Source organism: Sturnira hondurensis, unplaced genomic scaffold (genome assembly GCF_014824575.4).
Source record: "Sturnira hondurensis isolate 20B ecotype Veracruz unplaced genomic scaffold, ASM1482457v3 Scaffold0004136, whole genome shotgun sequence".
Classification (NCBI taxonomy): Eukaryota; Metazoa; Chordata; class Mammalia; order Chiroptera; family Phyllostomidae; genus Sturnira; species Sturnira hondurensis.
The window spans coordinates 6,103,596-6,126,284 of record NW_028076767.1 but is presented as its reverse complement, the minus strand read 5'-3'; the positions used below and the strand labels follow the sequence as shown (position 1 = coordinate 6,126,284).

At 41.9% G+C, this 22,689-nt stretch overlaps 1 protein-coding gene across 3 annotated transcripts in view; it reads left to right on the top strand.

Moving 5' to 3' along the window:
* AOX1 (aldehyde oxidase 1) overlaps positions 1-4,227 on the top strand; it is a 69,218-nt gene extending 64,991 nt beyond the window's left edge. For 2 of the 3 annotated variants that reach the window (XM_037043663.1, XM_037043665.1), the window contains 4 exons: positions 811-876; positions 1,905-2,093; positions 2,579-2,746; positions 3,667-4,227. In XM_037043663.1, the coding sequence (XP_036899558.1) occupies positions 811-876; positions 1,905-2,093; positions 2,579-2,746; positions 3,667-3,717 (474 nt within the window). In that variant the 3' untranslated portion in view covers positions 3,718-4,227. Of the gene's footprint in view, positions 1-810; positions 877-1,904; positions 2,094-2,578; positions 2,747-3,666 lie in introns of those variants that run through there. The other variant, XM_037043664.1, reaches the window with a different exon arrangement.
* The last annotated feature ends 18,462 nt before the right edge of the window (positions 4,228-22,689 follow it).

Here is a 22,689-nt window from a genome sequence, read left to right as displayed (position 1 = left end):
TCAAGTTTTATTACAGTAGAACATTCTGGATCACTATCTAATTTTCCTAAGAAATATGTCAGATGGAAGTCTTTTATCAAATAAGGACACTTTTGGCTTTCCGTTGTTCCATGGGTAATTAGAAGTGGAATCTGTTATGATTCTACTATTATGAGACCATGATGTCACATAAAAGAAGGACGGACTGGCTGGAGAGCCGAGGCTTTGCCGCCAGCCCTGCTGGGCCCACCGTACTCCTCTTCATTTGTGCGTTACCAGAGAGTTTCTAGTTGCCAAGTTCAATGTTAGATTTATTCTCTCTTCTGCTCTGAAAATGAAAAATCTAGAACAGATGACATTTGAAAGACTTTTTATTTTGGCTGATGCACCCTGAGTCCTGTGACTCGGTAAACATTAAGCAACCAGTTGGACTCTGGATGTTGGGTCGTGTGGTCGCCGCAAAGTTTTGTAACAAGGATCACGAGAGCCATGGATGTTTTCTGTTTTTGTGTTCTATCTTATGTCTGTTGTAGTGGATTAAACTCAGTATGTTACATCACTCAGCGGAAATCAGAGTTAAGTAAATATTTTTCTCTCCTGTTGTTTCCAAAAAAAACAATCCGTGCTTAAGCTGGTTAAGAGTCTTTGTATAACTCTGAGATTTATACATAATAAACTTCACAACATAAGATATTGCTTCTTTCCTGAAATATAATGTGGCCCAAAGGAAGGTTCTATTTCAATGCCATCCTGGCAGGAGCTATTTCTCATTTTTCTTTCCCTAAGTTGTTTGTTCAGCACAGGAAACATTTTTACTTTTTCTCTTACTAGAACATCAGAACAGACATCGTCATGGATATTGGCCGCAGCATAAATCCAGCTATTGACATAGGCCAGGTATGTGTACCTGATTTGCCTCCCTTCCCACTTGTAAGAGCCAAAACTGCTCTGGGGATCTTCGGGGAGAACATTCCATCTCACTTATTCATCACCTTACTTTTCTACTCCTGTGGAAAGGTCAGAATCTTTCTATTCAGGCCAGCCATGGAACTCACATCTCTTGCTGTTTAAAAGAGTGAAGGAAACACAGGTGTTTTAGGTAGCGTTTGAAGAAACATGCAGCCTGTGCCTGAGGAGCTTGAATGGGCGACTAAGCCAGAGGGGGCAGAGTGAGCCCCACACATCTAGGAGAGAGGGAAGATGTAGCACTAAATGCTAAGCCCTGAGCATATGATGGTCTTTAGCTTCAAGGAGTTTGAAATTGGGATGATAAACATCAAATAAGTGCAGCAGTAGTGACTGGAGAGGTAGCCTCATTTGCCCACAGGTTTTTTAATTTAAATTTGAAGTGAATGACAGGACTGAAAAATCACAAGCTGTTTTACATAAATATTCAAAGGTCTAGACACCAAAAAACTGGAGCATTTCAAAGCTGCTTGGAAGCTTAGAGAACACACAGTTCAAACCCTTTATGTTACAAGTGCAGAAACTGAGTCCAGAGATGTGAGGCCAGTCAGCTCGCGAGCAAGGGTGTTAGGATGGGATGATGGTTCTACGCAGAGCCCTGAGAGCCATTCCTAGTGTGCTGGGGGCTGCAGGTGCATCAGTCTGAGGCAGAATCATCTGGAAGAAAAAAGAAGCGCAGTTGAGCTAATAGGTTTTCCGAGCCCTCTTCTAGAACCCTTGACATTCTAACATGGAGCTACAAATTCAACTCAAGGCCTTTGACTTTGAACTTAACACTCATTAGATGTTTAGAAATGCTTTTAGGTAAACTTTTAAGTAAGCTTTCAGAGATATTGTCCAAGACATGCTGAAAACCCTCTTATACTGTGTTCAAAAAATTCAGACAAACAGCATGAAGCTGTTGCTACTGTTGACTGTATTTTCTCATACATGGAAATTCTTTTTTTTTTTTGCCTCAGATTGAAGGTGCATTTGTTCAAGGCATGGGACTTTTTACAATCGAGGAGCTAAGTTACTCTCCTCAGGGTGTCCTATACACTCGCGGTCCGAACCAGTATAAAATCCCCACCATCTGTGACATCCCCACAGAGTTCCACATTTCTTTGTTGCCTCCCTCTCAAAACTCAAATACTCTGTATTCATCTAAGGTGAGTTATGCTCTCTGAACGAATGCACGTTTTTGTGATACTCATGCAGGGCGGGAAGGGCTACATTCCTCTCTTGGTGGTTTGTGCTTTTTACCAGGAGTGTAGAAGACAAAGCCTTATTCAACATTTTAACTATAAAACAGTTTAACAATATAATAAATTTTTAAAAATACTCTTAATCTTGGAACCTAACACAAACTACTATGCCCATCAGGTTGCATCAGATTTTTTTTTCCTGGCAATAATCATTTGCATGCCCGAAACTCCTTTTTATACTTAGGATCACTTCCTTACACTAGAATTCTAAGAATGGGAATATTGGGTTTAAGTAGTAAATTTAAAGGAATACATTACATATATAGTATTTGATACTGTATGCATGCACATATATACTTATAGAAGCACATATGCATGTAGATACATACATACAGAGAGAGGAGGGGTACAGAGAGAGCCATAATCTAGTTCACTTGTTTCCCTCCAAGGGTATGGGAGAGTCTGGGATCTTCCTGGGGAGCTCGGTGTTTTTTGCCATCCATGATGCTGTGAATGCAGCCCGACGGGAGCGAGGCCTTTTGGGACCACTGAAGCTCAATAGTCCACTGACCCCGGAGAAGATTAGAATGGCCTGTGAAGATAAGTTCACAAAAATGGTATGTTCAGCTCATAAAGTTATGATTTTTTGTCCCCGATCCTTGTGGTCAAGTTTTATTAATCCACCATGGTGGTCTTCCATGGAGGAAAAGGTGACAAGAATCCTGAGGGCATTTGAGCAAAAGGGCAAGCAGAGTGACCCTAGAGCTGCCTTTTCCCATCAGCCTGGCCCTGCGTGGTCTGCAGTGGGGCTCCGTTCTATAGCACTTGAAAATAGAAGGCTTATTTTTGTGTCATCGGTCCTCTGTTCCTCCCTTGTTTGGTGTTCTCCCCAGGACACATCGGTCCTCAGTAGAAGTTCGGGAACTGTGCCCTGAGCCAAAGACATGGGCCACTCCGACAGTCTGGCTCGGGCCACCCCAGCTGGGCACCGTTGTGTGTGCAGTTTCGGATTTGAGTTGTGCACACTCAGAGGGCCCTTCCTGAGCCCCAGAGGCAGGAAACCTGCCTACGTCCACACCCTGCTAGGCAAACATCTCAGCTCTCCATGGTCATTTTCAGTGGCACGAATTTTAAATACGGAGGGAATTCATGTTGTTCCCAGTGACCACTCTGACAATAAACAAGTTATTTCTTGATTATTTCTGTATTGAAGGGAGAGCCCCCATACCTCCTCTCAGACTGGGGCACCCTGTATACCTTTTCCTAACCCCACAAATCACCTCTTCACTCAGAGAAATGCAAACAGCTTCCACTTTTCATTTGCCCCTCTTCACAATGGCATGATGGCTCTCGTAGCTGCTGTAACCTCCCCAACCCGAGTCCTGTCCTGGACTCCTCCTCATTCCTCATGTTGTCATTGCCAGACCCATGACCTGGTTGGCCTCTGCGTGGTTTTAATCTTATTTTATGTTCTGCTGTTTTTCACCTATCACAAATGTTTTCCAAATGCAAACATAAATTTGTCCTTTTCTTCTAGATTCCAAGAGACAAACCTGGATCCTATGTTCCTTGGAATATTCCCATATGAGTCGAGTGGAAACTTCTGGAGAGAATCTGGTGACTCTTCCAAGAGGCAGTCCGTCCAGTTTCTGTGCTCTCAGATGCTAGGCCTGAAAGATAAATTTTCACAGTTCAGAAATCATTTCACAGAGTATTGCTCTTATATGATGCTGATTTTTAGATGTTCCATTTAGATTTTGATAGGTATGCTTAAGCAGTTTAGAAATCATATTTTAAATGGCATAAATGCTAACTGGTTTCCTCTAGAAGATATTCTCCATTACCCTGTCCCTTAAACCTGTCCAGCTGAATGGAAGAGAAGACTTGTATGTGATTCATAGTTGGCTTGTCTCCACCAATTGAAATCATACTGTCTAGTGAAAAGCAATTTTCTAAATAATTTTATTACTAATGTGAGCTGTAAAGGATATTCACTTTTTACTATGTATGCTTTTCTCTATTTTAGTTTTCAAAAATATGCATTAGTTTTGCAACTTAAAACAAATTAATAAACAAACACTTTAATACCTAGAAATGTGCCTGAATTCATTGACTCTATATGGTTATCTCCATTTCACTGACTAAAGAAGGGCTTTGTTGCTGACTGTAAGAAATTTTATGCTGGTGGGTAAGCCCTCGGGCAGGGAGAAGTATGTGTTGTATAAGAATGAGACCAAGATTCCGAAGTGACTTAAGGGAGGAGGAAACTGGAGTTAGGGGAAGAATGCGGAGTCCTCAGAGAGTTGAGAGCACAGAGACAGGATTTGATCTGAAGAACACACTCAGAGCAGGCCCCGGTCACCCCACCCCAGGCTGCCCTCCATCCAGCTGTCCGTCCCCATGCTGGAGCCCCTGGGCAAGTCTCCTGGGCAGACCCAGCAGCACTGACTTCTGTAGGGCTTCACAACTTTCTGCCAATTACTTTAGCATAATTTCTATTCTGAGAAGTCAAATGAAGTTGTTTGTCAACAGAAGAAGGGTAAGTTTTCCACGTTGTTATTTCTAAATTTATGCAGAGAAAGAAACCATGGTAGAAAGTAGGTGTTCAAGTGGCCAGTATGTGAGCTGGCAATTTTCCCAACGACTGTGACGAACCCATATCGGTTTGTATTTGTAGTTTTCTGGGGAGAAAGGGAGAGAGCCAGAGAGTGAGAGCGGGGGAGCCTGTACAGGAGAGAGAATCTACTTGTGAAGGGTATTAGGATTCCTAGATGGCAAGCACTTCATTATATTGATGCCTCAGACTACACTTTGTAACTGTATTTGTATTCACCTAAGTGTTAGGCATAGATGCTCTTTATTACAATTTTCTTCATCTCTTCCTCCCCACTGTCTTTTTGAACCATCACCACACAGCACAAAAATACACACAAGTATAAAACCTTCAGGGCATTTGCAAATAATAATAAAATTTTGACCTGCAAGAATAGAAGGGAAATCATCCCGGAAGGCTAGTAATAAATTTTAGTTTGTTTACATTTTAACATCTCTTCTTTAAGCAAAGATTCTTAAATCACTAAAAAGAAGGGGCAAAATAATTTTCTGGTCCCACTTTTGTTTTCAGTTCTTGAGATTTCACTAAAATAGAATCCAGGAATGGAATGTGCTCCTGGCTTTTCACTGTCTTTGACCTTGAGCCTGGAGGGAAACCCTGTATCAGTGTTTTCAGCACCACTGGCAGAGAGGGAGTCCAGGCTGACCCTGACCTGTCTGTGCAAAGGAATGGAGGCCAGCACAGTTACGTAAAGTGCCCAAGATCGCTCAGCCGGCATGCATGAGAGGAGCCTTACTCTTCATCTGTCTGCTCCCAAAGCTGCATTCTTTCCTCTGGGCCCTGTTCTCACAGGGAGGTAGCTAGCCTCATAGAATCTTTTCACTAACAGGAAGTGCCAGTGGGTTGTTCTCCTGGGGGTGCCAAAATAATGCTGCTTCTCTACTGCTGCCAAGGTTTTGTTTTCTTAACTTTGAAAATATGGATAAAGAACAAAGAACATGTTTTGCAGGTAGCAATGAGAATTAAAACCCTTTTATTCAACTGTGCAAACCCAAAAACATTTAACTATTTTTTACTGAGTTTATAACTATTCGATATTTCGTAACCTTTTATTATTCACCCAAAACTAGTGTTGTGTTAGAATACCTCTTGCTGGTTTATCTTCTGAAACACAGACAAACACTTGTCCTGCTGAAATAAAAACCAAATATATAATACAGTGTTACATAATTTTATAATTGCAAAAAGTGGCGTTTGATCACCTCAGGCAAACAAGATCAACAAACGCATCCTAAATGACTCCTAACCCTTCAGAAATACTGGGCTACAGGGAAGGCTGCCTCACCCCGTAGAATCATTTCCTCTGTACAAGTCATTGAGAGGGACTCGGATCCTAAAATAGTTTTATTGTTCTACCGGAAGGAAAATTGTCTCCTTTTGTTTGTTTGGGAAAGCAATGCAAGTACGAAACTAGAAACTTTGCAATCTTTCTTGCATATACATACCTTTTTCTGCTATCACACTTCATAGCAAGAATTTTGATTTGGCTTCTGTGCACAAAGACATGGAAAGGGGATAACTCACACTGTCTTAGTTCCTATAATAAAATGAGAAAAACAAAGCTGCACAGTCTATGTTTGGTCTGTGTAAATAAGCATGCTGCTAATTTTAGCCAGAAAAAAATACTTTTGTGACTTGGATATTTGAATTTGGCATGCTGCGTAAGTGTCTTTAATCAAGACTATGTATGTTGAGTATCCCCCATACTAAGTTATAAACTCTTTGGGGCTAAGCATTGTGTCTTGTTCCAAAACTACCTCCCACATAGGAAGGAATTGGTGTGCAATGAAGGTTGCTGGCAGACCACTGGGCCAGAGGCCAGGGGCAGGAACATCACACGCCCCACTTGTCCTTTTGGCCCTGTGAAGTCCCTCACACCATCAGACGCACACAGCAGGCATGTTAGTCTCAGGGCTGGGTTCGTATGGGATTTTTTAACTCATGTACTGAATATAAATTAGTTAAAAATGTCCCAACATGAATGAAACAATAGATAACCCCACACACACATTAGAACAGGAAATGAGAAATAGAAAAGCTGGAGCTGTGTTTATGGACAGAAGACCTTACAATAAACCCCTACAATTCAATTTTTTTTCTCCTAGTGGTAGCAGAATGAAAGAGAGAATGAAATAAAAGCAGACAGTCTCAGTGTCTGTGGTCTTGGTTGACTCCGAGCTATGCCCTTGAAGTCAAGCCCTGGGTTGACTGAGGACTTTCTCTCCCAGCTCCCTCAATGGAATCTCTTCTCAGAAAGCTTCTCTTAGCATCTCCAATGTGAATAAATCACAGCACTTCCAGCCAGAAACTGACAGGCTTGCACTGCCTTTAGCAGTACCAATCAGAAGCATCCGTTTCATTTTTGAGAGCTTCCTACCCCTCAGCTTTCAGGCTGGATCCTGTGTTCTTTCTTCCAGGAAAGAATTGCTGAAGGCCACAGCACCCAGTGCTGGTCCGTCACCCCCAAGTGTGGTGATGAGTACCTATGCTCACCTAAGAAACCAGAGAGCAATTAATGGGAACCACGGGTGGCGAGTCATGAACCTCTCACACCGCAGAATGAGATGCCTTTAACAAGAGGAGCAGGGATGCTTGAATGTTTCCTTCCAAGGAATTCAGCCAAAGGGCTTGACAAAGATTGATTTGCTGGCCTTTATGATCCATGCCTCTCCAGCAGTGCTGGCAAGTATTATCCACCCCTATTTAGCATGAGGAGAAACTGAGGCAGCCAGCCAGAAAGTAAAGTGAATTTTCCACATGACTCTTACGTTCTTGGCATGGTACCAATTGTTTCTGATCATTTCAGTGTAGTGTATGTTTGAGTAGCATATGCTTATTGAAACAGACCTTGCATGGGTGACGTGATGCAATTGCAATGTTACCAGAATGCTGTTTGGAAATATTAGGAATTTTTAAATCTTTTAATAAAAAAAAACTTAATTAGCGGGCCTGCGAACCAGACGATCGTGGTTCGATTCCCAGTCAGGGCACATGCCTGGGTTGCCAGCCAGTTCCCAGCAGGGGATGCATGAGAGGCAACCATACATTGATATTTCTCTCCCTCTCTCCTTCCCTTCCCCTCTAAAGATAAGTAAATAAAATCCTTAAAAAAAACACCTTTTAATTATGTGCTTAGAACTAGCCAAAAGAAGCAATGACCTTTTGGTTTGTTTATATTTTTTGTTAAGGCTATTGCTGCTATAGTTTTTATTTATGTATACTATTAATGCTTATGAAATCATAGACTCTTAGGAGTTAGGAAAAATCACTTATGACTCATAAATTTGCAATCATTTGAAATGCCTTAAGACTTTTAAAGGACATTTTCCCTTTCTGTCCTTCAGAAACTTTTAAATTCCTGCTAAATTGTACATATGTCCTCTATCCTTTCAAGATACTCTTTAACTTTTGTTCTATTATTTGCAAATCTGATAAACCTTTTCTCTGTAGGTAAACTGTTGATTAAACTATTGTACAGAATAAGCCAAGTGGAGACCTATGAGAAAACTAATCAACACTGTTGACATCAAATTGTCATTCAACTCAGTTACAAAGCCTTCTATGGTATCATGCATTTACATTTCCCCCTCTCTTCCACAGAGTGAGCACAGACATAGTCAAGTGCCTTGTGGAATCCCCATGCACTGTGTCTGTGGCACTGATTAGTTTCTCAGTCTAGAAATCATTTCTCAAAGGAAAATGAGGTTGGTTTTCTTGGATACCCAGGCTCCTCTTAGGGACCAGTGCTTTTGGCCCTCTCATCAATAATTTATTCCAGAAAATATCCAGAAAGATGTCTGAGAGCAAAGTTTACTGCATCTAAATCCATCTTTTTGAAAATCGAGATCAATGGTCGCCTCTCTCCACTGTTCTAGCACTGCTCTGGTGTTCTGCAGTGTCTCAAAAAGATTACTGATTTGGGTTTCATAATCTCATCTACGAAGTATCTCAGAGGTTGTAGGACATAATTTGCTTGGATTGACCTGACCACTTGAACAAATTTATAGAGGCTAAGTGCTCTTTAAAATTTCCTGGTATCATGAGCTTCAACTCTTTCTGGTGCTTTTAGTTTACCAAGCATGCCTTTGGTAAGAAATATGGAAGCAAAAATTAGAATAAGACAGTTCTGCCTTCTCTCTGGCATTTGTTAATATTACTCTGTCTCCATGGAACAGTATGTTTGCTCTCTTTTTGATGCATTTTACGGTTACAGTATATTCCACAGAACACATCTCTCTCTGGTGTTCACGCCAACTCGACGCTGCTCTGTGCCACACTTTTGCCTTCAGCGATAGTTTGTCCCATCACTTCCATCATCAGTCGCTGATCAGAGAGCGATCTAGTTACATGCCCCTGCCCAACTCCTAACTTCTTCCACATTTACACTGACATTCTCCAAATTTCATTTCTGAGAGATTCCTGTGCATTTTAGGCTATATTTCCTTTTTACAGTTCCTGGTAAGTGGAAGAGGGTCAATCATTGCCCTGTGTTTTCTGAAATTGGCTTTTCATAATGCTAAAGCCCTAAATAAAAACACCTGGCACTTTTCTCCTTCTCTTATTAAAAACCCAAAGATATTCTCCCCAAATGTTCTATGACGTTCAGATCTCAAGCTATGTGGTTAGCTTGATGGCCATTCCCCTCATTTATTCCTCTCACTTTTGAGCCATAAAAGAACATTTTAGGGCCTCTTCCTCAGAAGAGGTGAGTTTCTGAAGCCTAGGTAGTTGAAGCATCCCTTCCCAGCTATGTCTTTTCCATGTTACAGGTTTGTGGTTTGCTTTAGGGAAGACCCTTCCTTACCATTTGTTGGACCAAGTGGCCTGTGTTGTTCAATAGCCCCTGCCCTCCCCACCACCACCAAAGCTAAGTGTTGGTTGCACTGGTAGGTGGAGTATATTGGGGTTACAGAGGATGCTGAGAAGGGTGTTCAGACGAAGCAGGGTTCCATAGCCAGAGGCAGAAGTCTCAGCATTTCGCTAAAACCTGAGGAGCTACAAGGAAGTATCAAAAGCCAAGAAAGGCCAAGGATCAAAGGGTCAGGTGAAAAACCAAAACAGTAAGTTAGGAAACAAGTGGCCCATGTGTGACGTATGAGAGAGTTATACGTAAACTTCTGCTTGTTCCTCTTTAAGCTCTCACTCAAATGGTCTCTACCCCTTCTTTCCTGTGGGGATCCTTAGGATAATATGGCTTCTCCCTCCTATGTCAATTTTCTCTTTAACATTGCCAGAGAAAACACCCATTAGTCAATCTCATCCCCTTAGGTTTTCACTAAGACTGATTCTCTATTAGACAATAGCAGCATCATTCTACAAAAATACAAGTCCTCTATATCCCCCACTGCCTATGTTTTAATACCGAGACACTACCACAACAGCTAACTTTAGTGAGTACTTTCTATGTAGTACTAGGCACTATACTGTGGTAGGTACTGTGTACCAATTGTGCTGAAGGTGAAACTGAATACAGAATAGTTAAGTTACCTCCCAAGATCACATCACTAGCAAGTGGAAGGGTCAGAATTTGAGCCCAGAGAATCTTGTTTTAGAATCCATGTTCTGAATCACCTTCTCTGAATCTGTTTATTTTCCTGAGAACATTTCCATTGTTATTTTTCTTAGAGAATTATCAGGACCTCCTGTATAATTATTACCCTCCCCCCAAATTTGTGTCCTCTTTTATTTCATATTTTAGAGTATTATCTATGTAAGTTTTCTAATTGACTTATTTCTCAGAGTTAGCCCGTGCCTTTCTATAAACATTAATTGAGCACAAGTGTCTTATGAGCAGTATGACTGAGGTTCTCACCCTCAGGGAGAATCAGTTCAAACCGAGGGGTCTGATTTAGGGCCAAGTAATGTCTTTAAGGGGACCACAAATGTTTAACATTTTGTGCAAAATGTGAGTTTATTCTCATGTGATTTCAAGTGTCTATTCACAGAACTGCCAGTTCTCAAAGAATCTATGACTCCCTCTTACAAAAGTGAGAATCACTGACCTGAAGAGACACAGAAATAATTATAACAGAGAAACATTCTGACTAGACCTTGGAGCCATGCCCCCAACCATCTTTTCTCATCTTTGTAAGAGACAATCCCTCTGTGTCGGGGTCAGTTTTTCCAGTGTTAAAACATTTTAAATACCCCTTAGTCAAGAGCTATAGAGTGAAGAACTATAAAGGATCTGAGGCTTTGCCCTACTTTCAAGCTAACAAGCCAGCTTGACACAATTTGATGGAGGCTAACGGAAGACATAAGACTCCTGGGTAAAGACAAAGGACTTTATCGTTTACAAAGGGGACTTGCGTATTTGGTAGAATGATACTACAATAGCATAGCTGGAGTAGTGGCATTATGACAGCTTCTTGAGCCCCACTTCCCACGAGGCAATGCACAGAGGGCCAGTTGACACCTGGATGTGCCGTGGGTTGTGTTATAAGATCGACATCCTAAGGTCGGGGAACTCCAATCTTTTATAGTGGGTAGTAAGCCTCCCAGAAGGTGACACTATCTTTATTACATTTTACAGTAAAAATTATTCATAATTCTTCCACAGAGTGACACTGTCTTTATCTTCTGAGGCTGTTCACTACACCAACATCCTTGAAATGTTAGTCTGGAACTAAGGCAGCCAATGTCTCTGTTCATAAGATGGGCGTATTTCTGGCTCCCGACCTGTTCCCCATGCAGCGTTTCCTCTGTCCTTTGTCCTTTCCCTTCATCCCTTTCTTGCTCTGCACCCTTCCTCAGAGTACACCTCAAAAAAGTCTAAATGTCTTCTGAAAGCACTGGTTCAAGCTAGAAAAACTACTGGGATTTTTGTTTATGATTCTTTTTTGGAAGCGAGGGGAGGGAGACATGCCAAGGGCAGAGAAGTGTTCTGTGGGTTGAAACAGTGTGTATTTCTGTCTACCCGGGTAATTTGTGCCGCTGTACTGAATGCGGACCTTTTGTGGAGAGTGGGGAAAGTTTTAGTCCTGTGAATATGAAACAACGAGCAGCTGCTGAGCCAGCACTTCCGGATGAAACAGCACAGCATCGCACCCATTAGGTGGAATTGGTTTTCAAGGAAAGCACAATATTGTACATTACAGACTTAGAGGTTTACAATTTTTCCCATCTCAATGTCAGTAACTAGATAGTTTTCTCAGAAATACAGACAGGTAGCACCTTAATGGCTTTTTGAAGGTGACGATTATAGAACAGCATATCCTAAATGAAATGGATGAGGCCATCTTCCTTACACAAGCTTTGTGATTGGGAAAATCAGAGAAGAGACTATTTCTCACACTGTCATTTCTGCAGCACATTTGTGGAGTCCTAGCCAAAGTGAAACATTTGGGGCAATAAATGCCTGTGTCCTCTCTGGGCGTGATTCTATCTGTGATTAGTACTAATGGTCTCTGGCAGGGAGAGGGGAAGCATGGCCATCTTTCATGTTGTGTGGCAGCGACAGCCACCACGCAACCTAGAGCATCCATGAAGCATTAATTTCAGACCCTCTTCCTCCTGCTGTCTCTAGCCTTCCCCCAAGGAAAACCAATAGTAAGTAGCTAACAAGGACTATATGAGATCATGAACTCAAAAAGTACAATTTTTCTGCAAAGATATAACTTACAAACTGCTGAAGTTATATATGCAGAGATGTTTGGATTCCTAAATTTTTAAAGAGCACGGAGAAGGGAGACGACATCAGGATGATGCCAAATGTGTCCACAGGAAAGATTGAAGAATGGAGACTAGAGAGCCTTGTAAACAAAATCAACATGAATAATCCACGTAAAACATTTGTTTTCATGCCCAGAGGTTGTAAATATTAGCATTACTATTTACCTGAGCTGCAGAAGCAAGACAAACTGCTATACAATCTACTTATTTATTTGTGCATTCATTTTTAAATTCGTTCATTCATTATTTATTGAAAATATGTGTTATAGAATCTAGGTGCCTTTTATTGTTGCTTATATTTCACTTTCAGTTTCTTCATGAACTTAAAGATTACATTCTATAATCGGCTAGAATGCTGGGTCAAATAAGCACAGAGAAAAGGTTTGTGCCAGCCCCCCAGGCTAAAATGGGGGGAGGGCTCATACACTTCAGAAGGAAGAGTGCTTTCTCAGAGCCAGTCCTTGGGGCTCAGTGGCAGCTGGGTGGCTGTCAATCTAATTCAGGAGGCGCTGGGGCCTCCAAGCTTTTCAGTCCTTTCTAGGGTGGCCTGCACTCCACTCCTCTCTTTGGAGGGTTGTTTTAGGGGTTAAATGCATTAATGAATGGGAAGCACTGGACTGTGGTGGACTATCAGGAAATTGTAGTTATTATTAATAATAAGAGGTAGTGCAAACTTGTGTTTTATAAGCACGAACTCCACTATCAGAATGCATATCTTCAAATTCCGATTCGTCTATTCTTTAGCTGTATACTTTGATAAATTACTTAGCCTTTCTAAGCCTGTTTCCTTACCTGTAAAAGAAGGTTACAGTCATGAGTATTAAATTATGTCATGTTTGTAAAGTACAAAATATCAGGCCACGCATACCCTGAGTGCTCAAGAAAACCCCTTTTACAATTACTATGGCTACTACCACTGGTACTACTACTGCTGTTGTTATTAGTATCATCATTGTTATTACCTCTCATGGTATTTTACAGCTCCAGAGTTCCCTAATTTTACCATCCTTATTTTCTTCCTTAGAGTTCATCTTGTTGCCAAATGAATAGGGAAGGGAAATGTTGTTTGGATCAAGAAGAAAAGAAGCCTGACTTCAAAACTAATGTGTTTTCCCTTTCCTCTCATCTTTTATCTGCAGATTTTTAAAATATATTTTATTGATTATACCATTACAGTTGTTATATTCCCCCTTCATTCCCCTCCACCCACACATCCCTCCCCCACCATTCTCCCCCCCTTAGTTTATAACCACGTGTCTCAAGTTCTTTAGATTCTATTTTTCCCCTATTATTCTTGCCCTCCCCCCTATCTATTTTCTACCTACCATCTATGCTATTTTCTGTACCTTCTCCCCCCTTCTCCTCCTCCCACTCCCCTGTTGCTAACCCTCCATGTGTTCTTCATTTCTATGGTTCCACTCCTGATCTAGCTGTCCTCTTGGTTTGCTTTTGTTTTAGGTGTGGTTGTTAATAACCGTGAGTTTGCTATCCTTTCACTGTTCATATTTTTCATCTTCTTTTTCTTATATAAGTCCCTTTAGCATTTCATATAATAAGGGCTTAGTGATGATGAACTCCTTGAACTTGACCTTATCTGAGAAGCACTTTATCTGTCCTTCCATTCTAAATGAAAGTTTTGCTGGATAAAGCAATCTTGGCTGTAGGTCTTTGGATTTCATGACTTGGAATACTTCTTTCCAGCCCCTTCTTGCCTGTAAGGTCTCTTTTAAGAAATCCGCTGACAGTCTGATGGGTACTCCTTTGTAGGTGACTGTCCCCTTATCCCTTGATGCTTCTAGGATTCTCTCCTTCATTTTAATCTTGGCTAATGTAATTATGATGTGCCTTGGTGTGTTCCTTCTTGGGTCCAACTTCTTTGGCACTCTCTGAGCTTCCTGGATTTCCTGGAAGTCTATTTCCTTTGCCAGACTGGGGAAGTTCTCCTTTATTATTTGTTCAAATACGTTTTCNCTCTAATTTGTGACTATAATCAACCAGTTCTGTGAGCATCCTGATAAACAGTGTCTTGAACTGTGCATCTGAGAGGCTGGCAATCTCTTGGTCGCTGAGAGTTATCGGCTCTGGGACTTTGAGTTCTTCTTACGCCATCTTTTGGGCTGTTCGTGCCTGTTACGTAGCAGAATCGGAGCCCTAGGTGTTCACCAGAGCAGGGCAACTAAGTCGCTGGGTTGTGACGCTGTATGTGGGGGCGGGGTCAAAGAGGAACAATGGCGTCCCATCTGCCGCCTCCCGCCGCAGCCCCCACAGGTGCCGCAGCTGCCACCGTCACCTGGGCCTGAGCGTTTCATCCCACTGCACGCGAGTGTGCCACCACCGTCAGCCCTCCACCACTGGGTTCGCCCCCTGGGGCCTGCGTGGTCCATCTCACTGTGCGTGAATGTGCGACCGCAGTCAGTCTGCCCCACACCCTGACTGGGTCCAGGCTACTTGCGCGCCTAGGTCGGGGGATCTTTCCTGCCCAACCCTGCTCTGCTGCTGGCTCCGCCCCTCTTACCGTCCCGGTTAAGGGTTCATTATTGTCGGACTTCCGTATAATTCAGTTTTCTGTTCTTTGGCTGTGTCTTTGTTCTCCAAACCTTTGTTGTATTCAAACTTGGTTGTGGGAGAAGGCACAGTGTTTCCACCTATGCCTCCATCTTGACGGAAGTCCCTATCTGCAGATTTTCATATTCGGTCTCAGTGCATCCTGTCGCTGTGTCATGATGAACCTGACTCACAGAACTTGGAGTGCTGATGAAGAGGCTTGTGGAAGTTCTGAAGGCACTTTTTCTCTCAGTCCTTCTATCCCTTTCTTTCCATTCTCTCCATTGACTCTCAGCCACTGCAAACCCAAGTCTTCTGGGAGAAAGGGATCCCCCAGGCTGAGCCTACAGGAAATAGAAACTAGTCAACAATGCTATCCGCATGGCAATACCACCTTTGGCAAGAGAGGACCCAGCTCGAGTCCCAGCCCTGAAACTTTCTAGCTCAAGTTTAACTTCCTCCTTGATATAATTGGGATAATATGTCAAGGAGGTTATTGGGGTAATAGTTCCCAATACGTATTGAGAAGACAAAATGATACACATAAACGATGTACATTTAGGCCCATCATTTATGCACAGTGACAAGCACATAGCAGTTACTTAGTAAATGCCAGCTTTTTCCAAAAGCTGATGTTCAGAATTTCCCTTAGAATGAACCTTGGCAAGTGATAGTTCTACAAAGGCATAGAAATTAGAAAATGTCCAGGGAATTAAAAATCTCTGCACACGTACTTTTTGACACAGCAATTCCACTGCCAGGAATCTGACATAGGAAAACAATCAGACAAAAAATGTATGGTATCTAGGGATACTTGTCACAATACTATTTATAAGAACAAAACTCAGAAACAACACAAGTGTTCAACAGCAGGGGGTTGCTTAAGCAAGTCATCACACACCCATGTGATTGGGACTTCAGCTGTCTTGAAAAATTTTTTCTGCATGATATCGAAAGAATTCAAAGTAAAAACTATTTTAAAGTAAAAACAAATTAAAAATTGAGTACTCTGCTACCAAATTTGTAGAAAACATTATTTATATATACCATATAAGCACATATACACAGGGCAAGAATAAATATAGAATAAAATACACATAATGTTAATGGTACTTTCTCTGCACAGTTGGTTATGAATTTTATTTTCTAGATTCTATAGCAGTTCTACATGATGGTTTACATGAACACAAATTAATTTTATAATTGTATTTATTTTAAAAGTTTAATCAAAAAGAAATTTCTATAGATGATATAGTAGCTACAGCAGAAAGAGAAACGCCTCTGAAAACCAAGTTGGTGTCTAGTTCACCCTGGAAAAGGGAGGGGAAACCTAAAGATTGGCATGGCTGCTTTCTTAGTGGTAAGTAATCATCCTGCTTTCCAAATACCACTGCCTGGGCTGGCCTGCCACTAACATTTATAAGACCCAACGCAAGAGTACAAACAGAAGATTCCTCATTCCCTTCCACCCAGCATCGATGCCATCCCAGAACAGACACCCAGCTCACATGTCCAAGCTCTGTCCATCCCCCAAACACCCCTTGGGCCTGGGGTGAATTCTGAATTGCACATCTGCTCCCTCAAGGAGGAGGGACCAGAACAGAGGCTATGTGGGCCCTGGAAGTGGTTTTAGGGCTTTTGGGGCAGGGAATTCTGAGGTCATGGGTGCCCACAGCTCGTGGCTAGGAGACTGGCTGCGAAAAGAATCATGCTTGGGGTACTTACTGGCTGTGAGTACAGTGTCCCTGTGATTCTGAGGACTCCTTGACCCTTGGGTAGGGTATGACATGAGGAGGCCAGAGATGGGACCCAGAGCAGAGTCCCAGTAACCAGAGGCCTCAGGAAAATGTTGGGAGTGGACTCCTTCAAACCACATTTGATGATTCCATCATCAGTGAAAGTATAATTAAGAATGAACTCCAGGATGACAGATAGTGTACATAAAAAATAACGTTCCAGAAGATGTAATAAAGAGCTCAATTTAACCATTCTCATCCTTCAGCTATAATTTTCCCTTCGTCTCCTCTCTGTAGAGCGTCCTCTAATCAAGTTTAGTTCATGTTAGAACTGGAAACTGAGTGGTGAGTTTCCCTGGAACCGTAGCGGCCAATAGACAGAGTTGGATTTTGTGGTTCCCTGGGCCAGCTCTGTTTTAGAAAGCCGTTTCTTATTTGATCTGAGATCTGCTCTCTAATTCTCACACATGGGGTGATACTGGGCAAGCCGGTGCCTCATCTGTGAGACAGCCTTTCCCACAGATGCAGCCAGCTCTCATCCCCACTCATCCTCCTCAACTACTTTCTAGCCAGGCTCTTTTCATGAACTTTCTTCACTCAATGTCTTAGCCATTCCTGAGATTCCAGGAAGCACTTCCATGAATGATTCCCAAGTCCCTTTCTACTGCAGCCCTCTCATGAGCTTTTCTTCCTTCTTTTATCTAATCTGAGTCCATTGTTACTCCCACTCTTACTCCACTGAACCAGTTATTGGTACCACCATTTTTTGTTTTTCTCCCCCCAATAAGAGGATGATTGTACCAGGCACCAGCCCACAAGCTCACCTGGTGCCTTTCCTCTGCTCTCATACTGTCCTGATCCAGACCATCTTCTTTTACACCGAGGTTATGGCAACAGGGTCTTCTTTCTTCCAGCACCTCCCATACAACCCAACCAGGGCAGCATTCCTCAATGTCCCAGAATTTCTTAGGAAGCTTTTAAAAATGTAATTGCCTGAGATTTCCTCAATTTTACTGAATTGGAATCTCCTGTATGACCCAGGAATAGCTCCAAATATTTATAAACCTTCCCAGGTAACAAATGCAATTCAGTCTTCAGGTCTAGAGTTGGGGACCACTCCATACTGCAGTCAAATTAATCTTCCAGAAATGTTGGAAATATCAGAAATGCTGTGTGCTTCCCGCTGGCTCCAAATACCATGTCCAACCTGAAGGCTGCCTTTCTATGATCTGGTATGACCTGCCTCTCACCCCGTCTCCTTCTAGTCTCTCCTCTGTGGTCAAGGCCACCTTCTTGACTTCTTCCTAACTGCTCATGAATAGCCTTGCACTTGAATCTGCACTGGACCCATTCCCTCCTCACCCCTCTTCCAAGAAGCTGCTGCCAGCACTTGCTCCAATCCAGGGTGCTTCCAACTAGAGAAACTCAATACTTGGCTGTGAATGACCATAATGCTTATCAACCCTTTACTTTGTTCTGACCAAAAGATTAAAACATTAATGCTTTTTCTTAAGGTTTATAATGACTCACGTGAAAATGAAGAATTTCAGCCTTTGGAGTCAATGCAGGAACGTACATTTCCACCTGAACTAATGGTATGTTCTTTCTCTCCTGATTTACTTCTCCACTTAGGCTGACAGTGAGGGAATAAACAGTCCCATCAGTTCGTCCCCAGTTAATTCTTTCCAGCATCTTTTATTCAGATATCTAACCTGGTTGTCAAAAGACAACATCTTCAAGGCAGAATACACTCTTCCTTATAACTCTTTTCTCTAGTTTTCCTTCCATTAAAAATAAAGCCAAGGTGAAAAGGACATAAACTGTATCATGGAAAATTCTACTTCAACATATTAATTGGCTTAAAATTCTACTTCAACATATTAATTCTACTTCAACATATTAGGGGCATATCAGTTTGCCCCTGTGGGCATCTCGGCACTGCTGTCATCCCCAGGAACATGTGAAAAGGATTTTTCCTCCCAGGACCTGTCCCCTGGGTCAACCACCTTGTCCTTAACCTCCCACCTAGTGGAATTCCTCTCCCTCTGTGCCCAGGGCAGGANTTCCTTATAACTCTTTTCTCTAGTTTTCCTTCCATTAAAAATAAAGCCAAGGTGAAAAGGACATAAACTGTATCATGGAAAATTCTACTTCAACATATTAATTGGCTTAATATCAGTTTGCCCCTGTGGGCATCTCGGCACTGCTGTCATCCCCAGGAACATGTGAAAAGGATTTTTCCTCCCAGGACCTGTCCCCTGGGTCAACCACCTTGTCCTTAACCTCCCACCTAGTGGAATTCCTCTCCCTCTGTGCCCAGGGCAGGACAGTCACCGAGTCTATTCTGGCACACAAGCGTCTTTATTAAATCCAAGGAAAATCCAGGGTGCAACCCATAAGCACATGAGAACAGTTACCCACTCCTTATCTTACTTATCTGATAGCTTGTCACAGGTTAGAATCATCTAATGGCCTTCTTTCTTTTATTTTTTAAATTGTTCCTCCAGCCATCCCTTCAACTCACTTATAATTGCTTCACAGACTTCTATTGGGAGCTTCCCAAATGTCAGCACCGAGCTAGACACTTGAGATACAGAAATGACACACCACGTATTCCTCAGGCACTTGGAGCCAAATGGTGGAGTCAGACAGCAGTGCCAGTAACAATTAACAATAAAATGTGAAGAGGGTTATAAATATGACCTGTGAACCAGGATCCATGAGTAGAGCAGAGAACAAGAGGTGGGATAGGTGGACCTGCAGAGAGATCTGCAGAGGCAAACTTGAATTATAAAGAGAAGTGATTGGGAAGTGGGAAGGAGGATACCTGGGCATGGAGAGGGAATTCTAGGCAAGGTAGAAATCAGTGCATGGGTCTGTGGCTTTGCATAACTTTGAACTTTCAGGAAACAAGTAATTCCAAATGACTAGGGCATAGCATGTTGGAGGGATGACTGTAACCTCACCCCTACCCCATAGTGAGGCTAAAAAGAGAGGAGAAGGCCAGGTCCTGAGGGACCTTTCATACAGATGTAAAGAATGTGAAATTTCTTTGTACAGGTAATGGAGAGACAAGCATTAAAAATTTTTGATAAAAGATACAGTTTTGAAAGTTCACTCTGGTTGTTGTATGGAGTAAAGATTGAAAGGGGACACAAGTGAATGCAGGGTGACAGGCAGGTGTCACAGCAGCCCAGGAGAAGGACAATGGCATCAGGGATTAGGGTGCTGGTGTGGAAGGGAACAGGTAGGAGAACTGTTAAGAGGCAAAATCAAAAGGGCTTAGTGGTAGATTGGAGGGTCAGGAGTAACTTCTTGGCTTTGAATTTGCTCAATGAGAAACAAAGTTAGGGATACTGGAGTAGAACCACCTTTGAGAAGAGAGATCAGAAATTTGGATTTTCAAATACTAGTTGAAATCCTTTTAAGAAATTCAAAGGGGAGTGTCCAATAGGTAGTTGGAAGCTCAGGGAGAGTTTAGGGTTGAGTGTATATATTTACAAGTTATTTGAATTAAAGCCATAGGCACTGATGCAAGCATAGCTGAGAAGTAATCCTGGATATAACCACGTCAGAGAATTCCAACAGTTAATGAATAGGTGGATAGATGAGTAGACTTGAGAGACTGAGGACAAGAGGCTAGAGAGGGGACATACATAACAAAAGACTGGGGTATTGCAGAAGCAATGAAGAGAATGTTCTGAGAAGCAGAGAGTGGTAAAATACACCAAGTATTGTTGAGAGACTGAGGAGGATGAGAACTGAAAATAATGACAGAGACAGCAGTACTAACCCACACAAAGCAGAAAAGGAGTGTGTTGAGGAGAAAGTGGGAAGAGAAAAACAGCCAGTTAGGGGGAAAAGTGCTTTACAAAATTGACTGAAGGAGAGAATAGAGAGGGCAGTAGCTAGGATTGGAGAGTTTGAGTTTTGTCTTCTTTACTGATGGAAGAAGCCTGAATGTCAATGAGATGAATACAAGTAAAAAAAAAAAGATGCTGAATACTTAAGAAATGGAAAGGTGGGGTTTAAAGCATTGATTGAGAAACTCCTTCTCTATTTCTTTCAGAAACTTGTAACTAAAAAATTCCATCCACGTCGGGGGGGCGGGGCATTAAAAAATTGTTTTAATTCCACCCAAGTCTGGAGGAGAATCTCCCTGTGCCCCCAGAACTCTGTCCTTCTCCTGTAGGGTATTATCTGACCAGTGATGACGAGGAAAGTGTGGTTGCTCACCATTGTGTCACTGTTGCCTACCATGGTGATTCTCAATTTCTTGGTCTCGGTACCACTTATACTCTTAAAAATTATTAAGAACCCTACGCTGCTGGCCACTTATGCCCTGAGCTCAATTGGTTAGAGCATTGTCCCAATATGCCAAGGTTGATGGTTCAATCTTCAGTCAGGGCATATATAAGAAGCAACAAATGAATGAATAAATAAGTGGAATGAAAATGGTGTTTCTCTCTTCCCCTCTCTCTCTCAAATCAACAAATTAAAAAATTTTTTAAATTATTAAGAACCCTAAAAATATGTTATTTATATGGTTTATATCCATTGTTAAAGAGAAACCCACAGACCCAAAATGGTATCACTTGTACTAAAAACCCCTGACCTAGATTTAATACCTGAGCTAAATTGCAGCTTCAGCACCTCCCAGAAATACAACTTTAAACCAACCAGTCTGGAATTTCTGGTCCAGCACCAACAAGGTAATCTCACCCCCAGAGAAAGAAGAGGCAATCGGCATGGTAAAAACCCTTCCTCTTCTCGCCCTCCCAAATGTCCCAAAAGTAATCTAGTTTTTATTTTGTCAACAGCTCCCATACCCTACCCTTCTTCCCATTAAAACCTGCCTGATTCATAAATCGAATAATAAAGCCAATTAGATCTTCAAATTTACTCAGTTGAATTTTGTTTGTTTGTTTTTTTAACACTATTGACATTTGCAGTATTTGAAATTAAATCTGGGAACTATTTTAAACTTTATTTATTTATTTATTTTAAAATAATATGAATGAGTCCATTGCCTTTTAGTATAAAGAACATCTGGTTTATGAAGAATAACTATATTTTCCAAAGAAAAATCAGGGAGAAAAGTGTCATCATTTTACAATTTCTGCAAATCTTTTGAACACTGGCTTAAAAGAAAACAGCTTTCACTGCTTATCTGAGCCAGTCACAATGCCACACGTGATGCTGCCCGGACTGTCCTCAGGACCACTAGCCTAACCTGATGGGAGACACATATGAATTATTTTTTTAACTGGAGCTTTTAATTAATTCCCAGGGACCCCCATGTCTCTGTATTCTTTTCCAACAAAACACATAACTTAAGGCAACATATAAAGAATCCTCATGATAAAGAAATTCTCACTTAGCCAATCTGCCTTCATTTTGTACTCAGCTAAGCAGCTTCCACCATGATTTTTGTTCAATGTTAAAATTATTTTCTTGTTATCAGACCCAAGTCCATGTGTATAACACTTTAAAAAGCCAACACTCAAAATATCAAGAGTTTGGAGGAAGGAAAAGTTTATTGACCAAGAAGGCACCAACAGGGATGCCTCAAATCCATCTTGCTCACTGGACTAGACTAGGTTAAGGGTTTTTAGGGGGTAGGGGAACATGTACTTGGAAGTGCTGGTGGGTGAATTTTAATTAGAGGACCTTAGAACTTGGCCATTGATGGTAAGGGGCGTGTAGCGCCGGAGCCCAAATCAGGGAACTGCCTTGCGTTTGTGATATTCCAAAACCACCCAGAGGATGTGCTGTTTGTTACTCACACTTCCGGGGCGTGGACCGACAACAGTGGGTCAGTGTTCACCCCGCTCCAGTCTGAAGCTCCTTATAAGGCAGCACAGGCCCGGGTTGCACAAACTTGCATGCGACCTGGAGCTACATTTCCTCAGTGTGTTTGTGCAGCAAGAAGCAGTCAAAAGGACAAGAAGCCGCCCCCAAAAAGAGATAAGAAAGGAGTTCCAATCCATTCCCA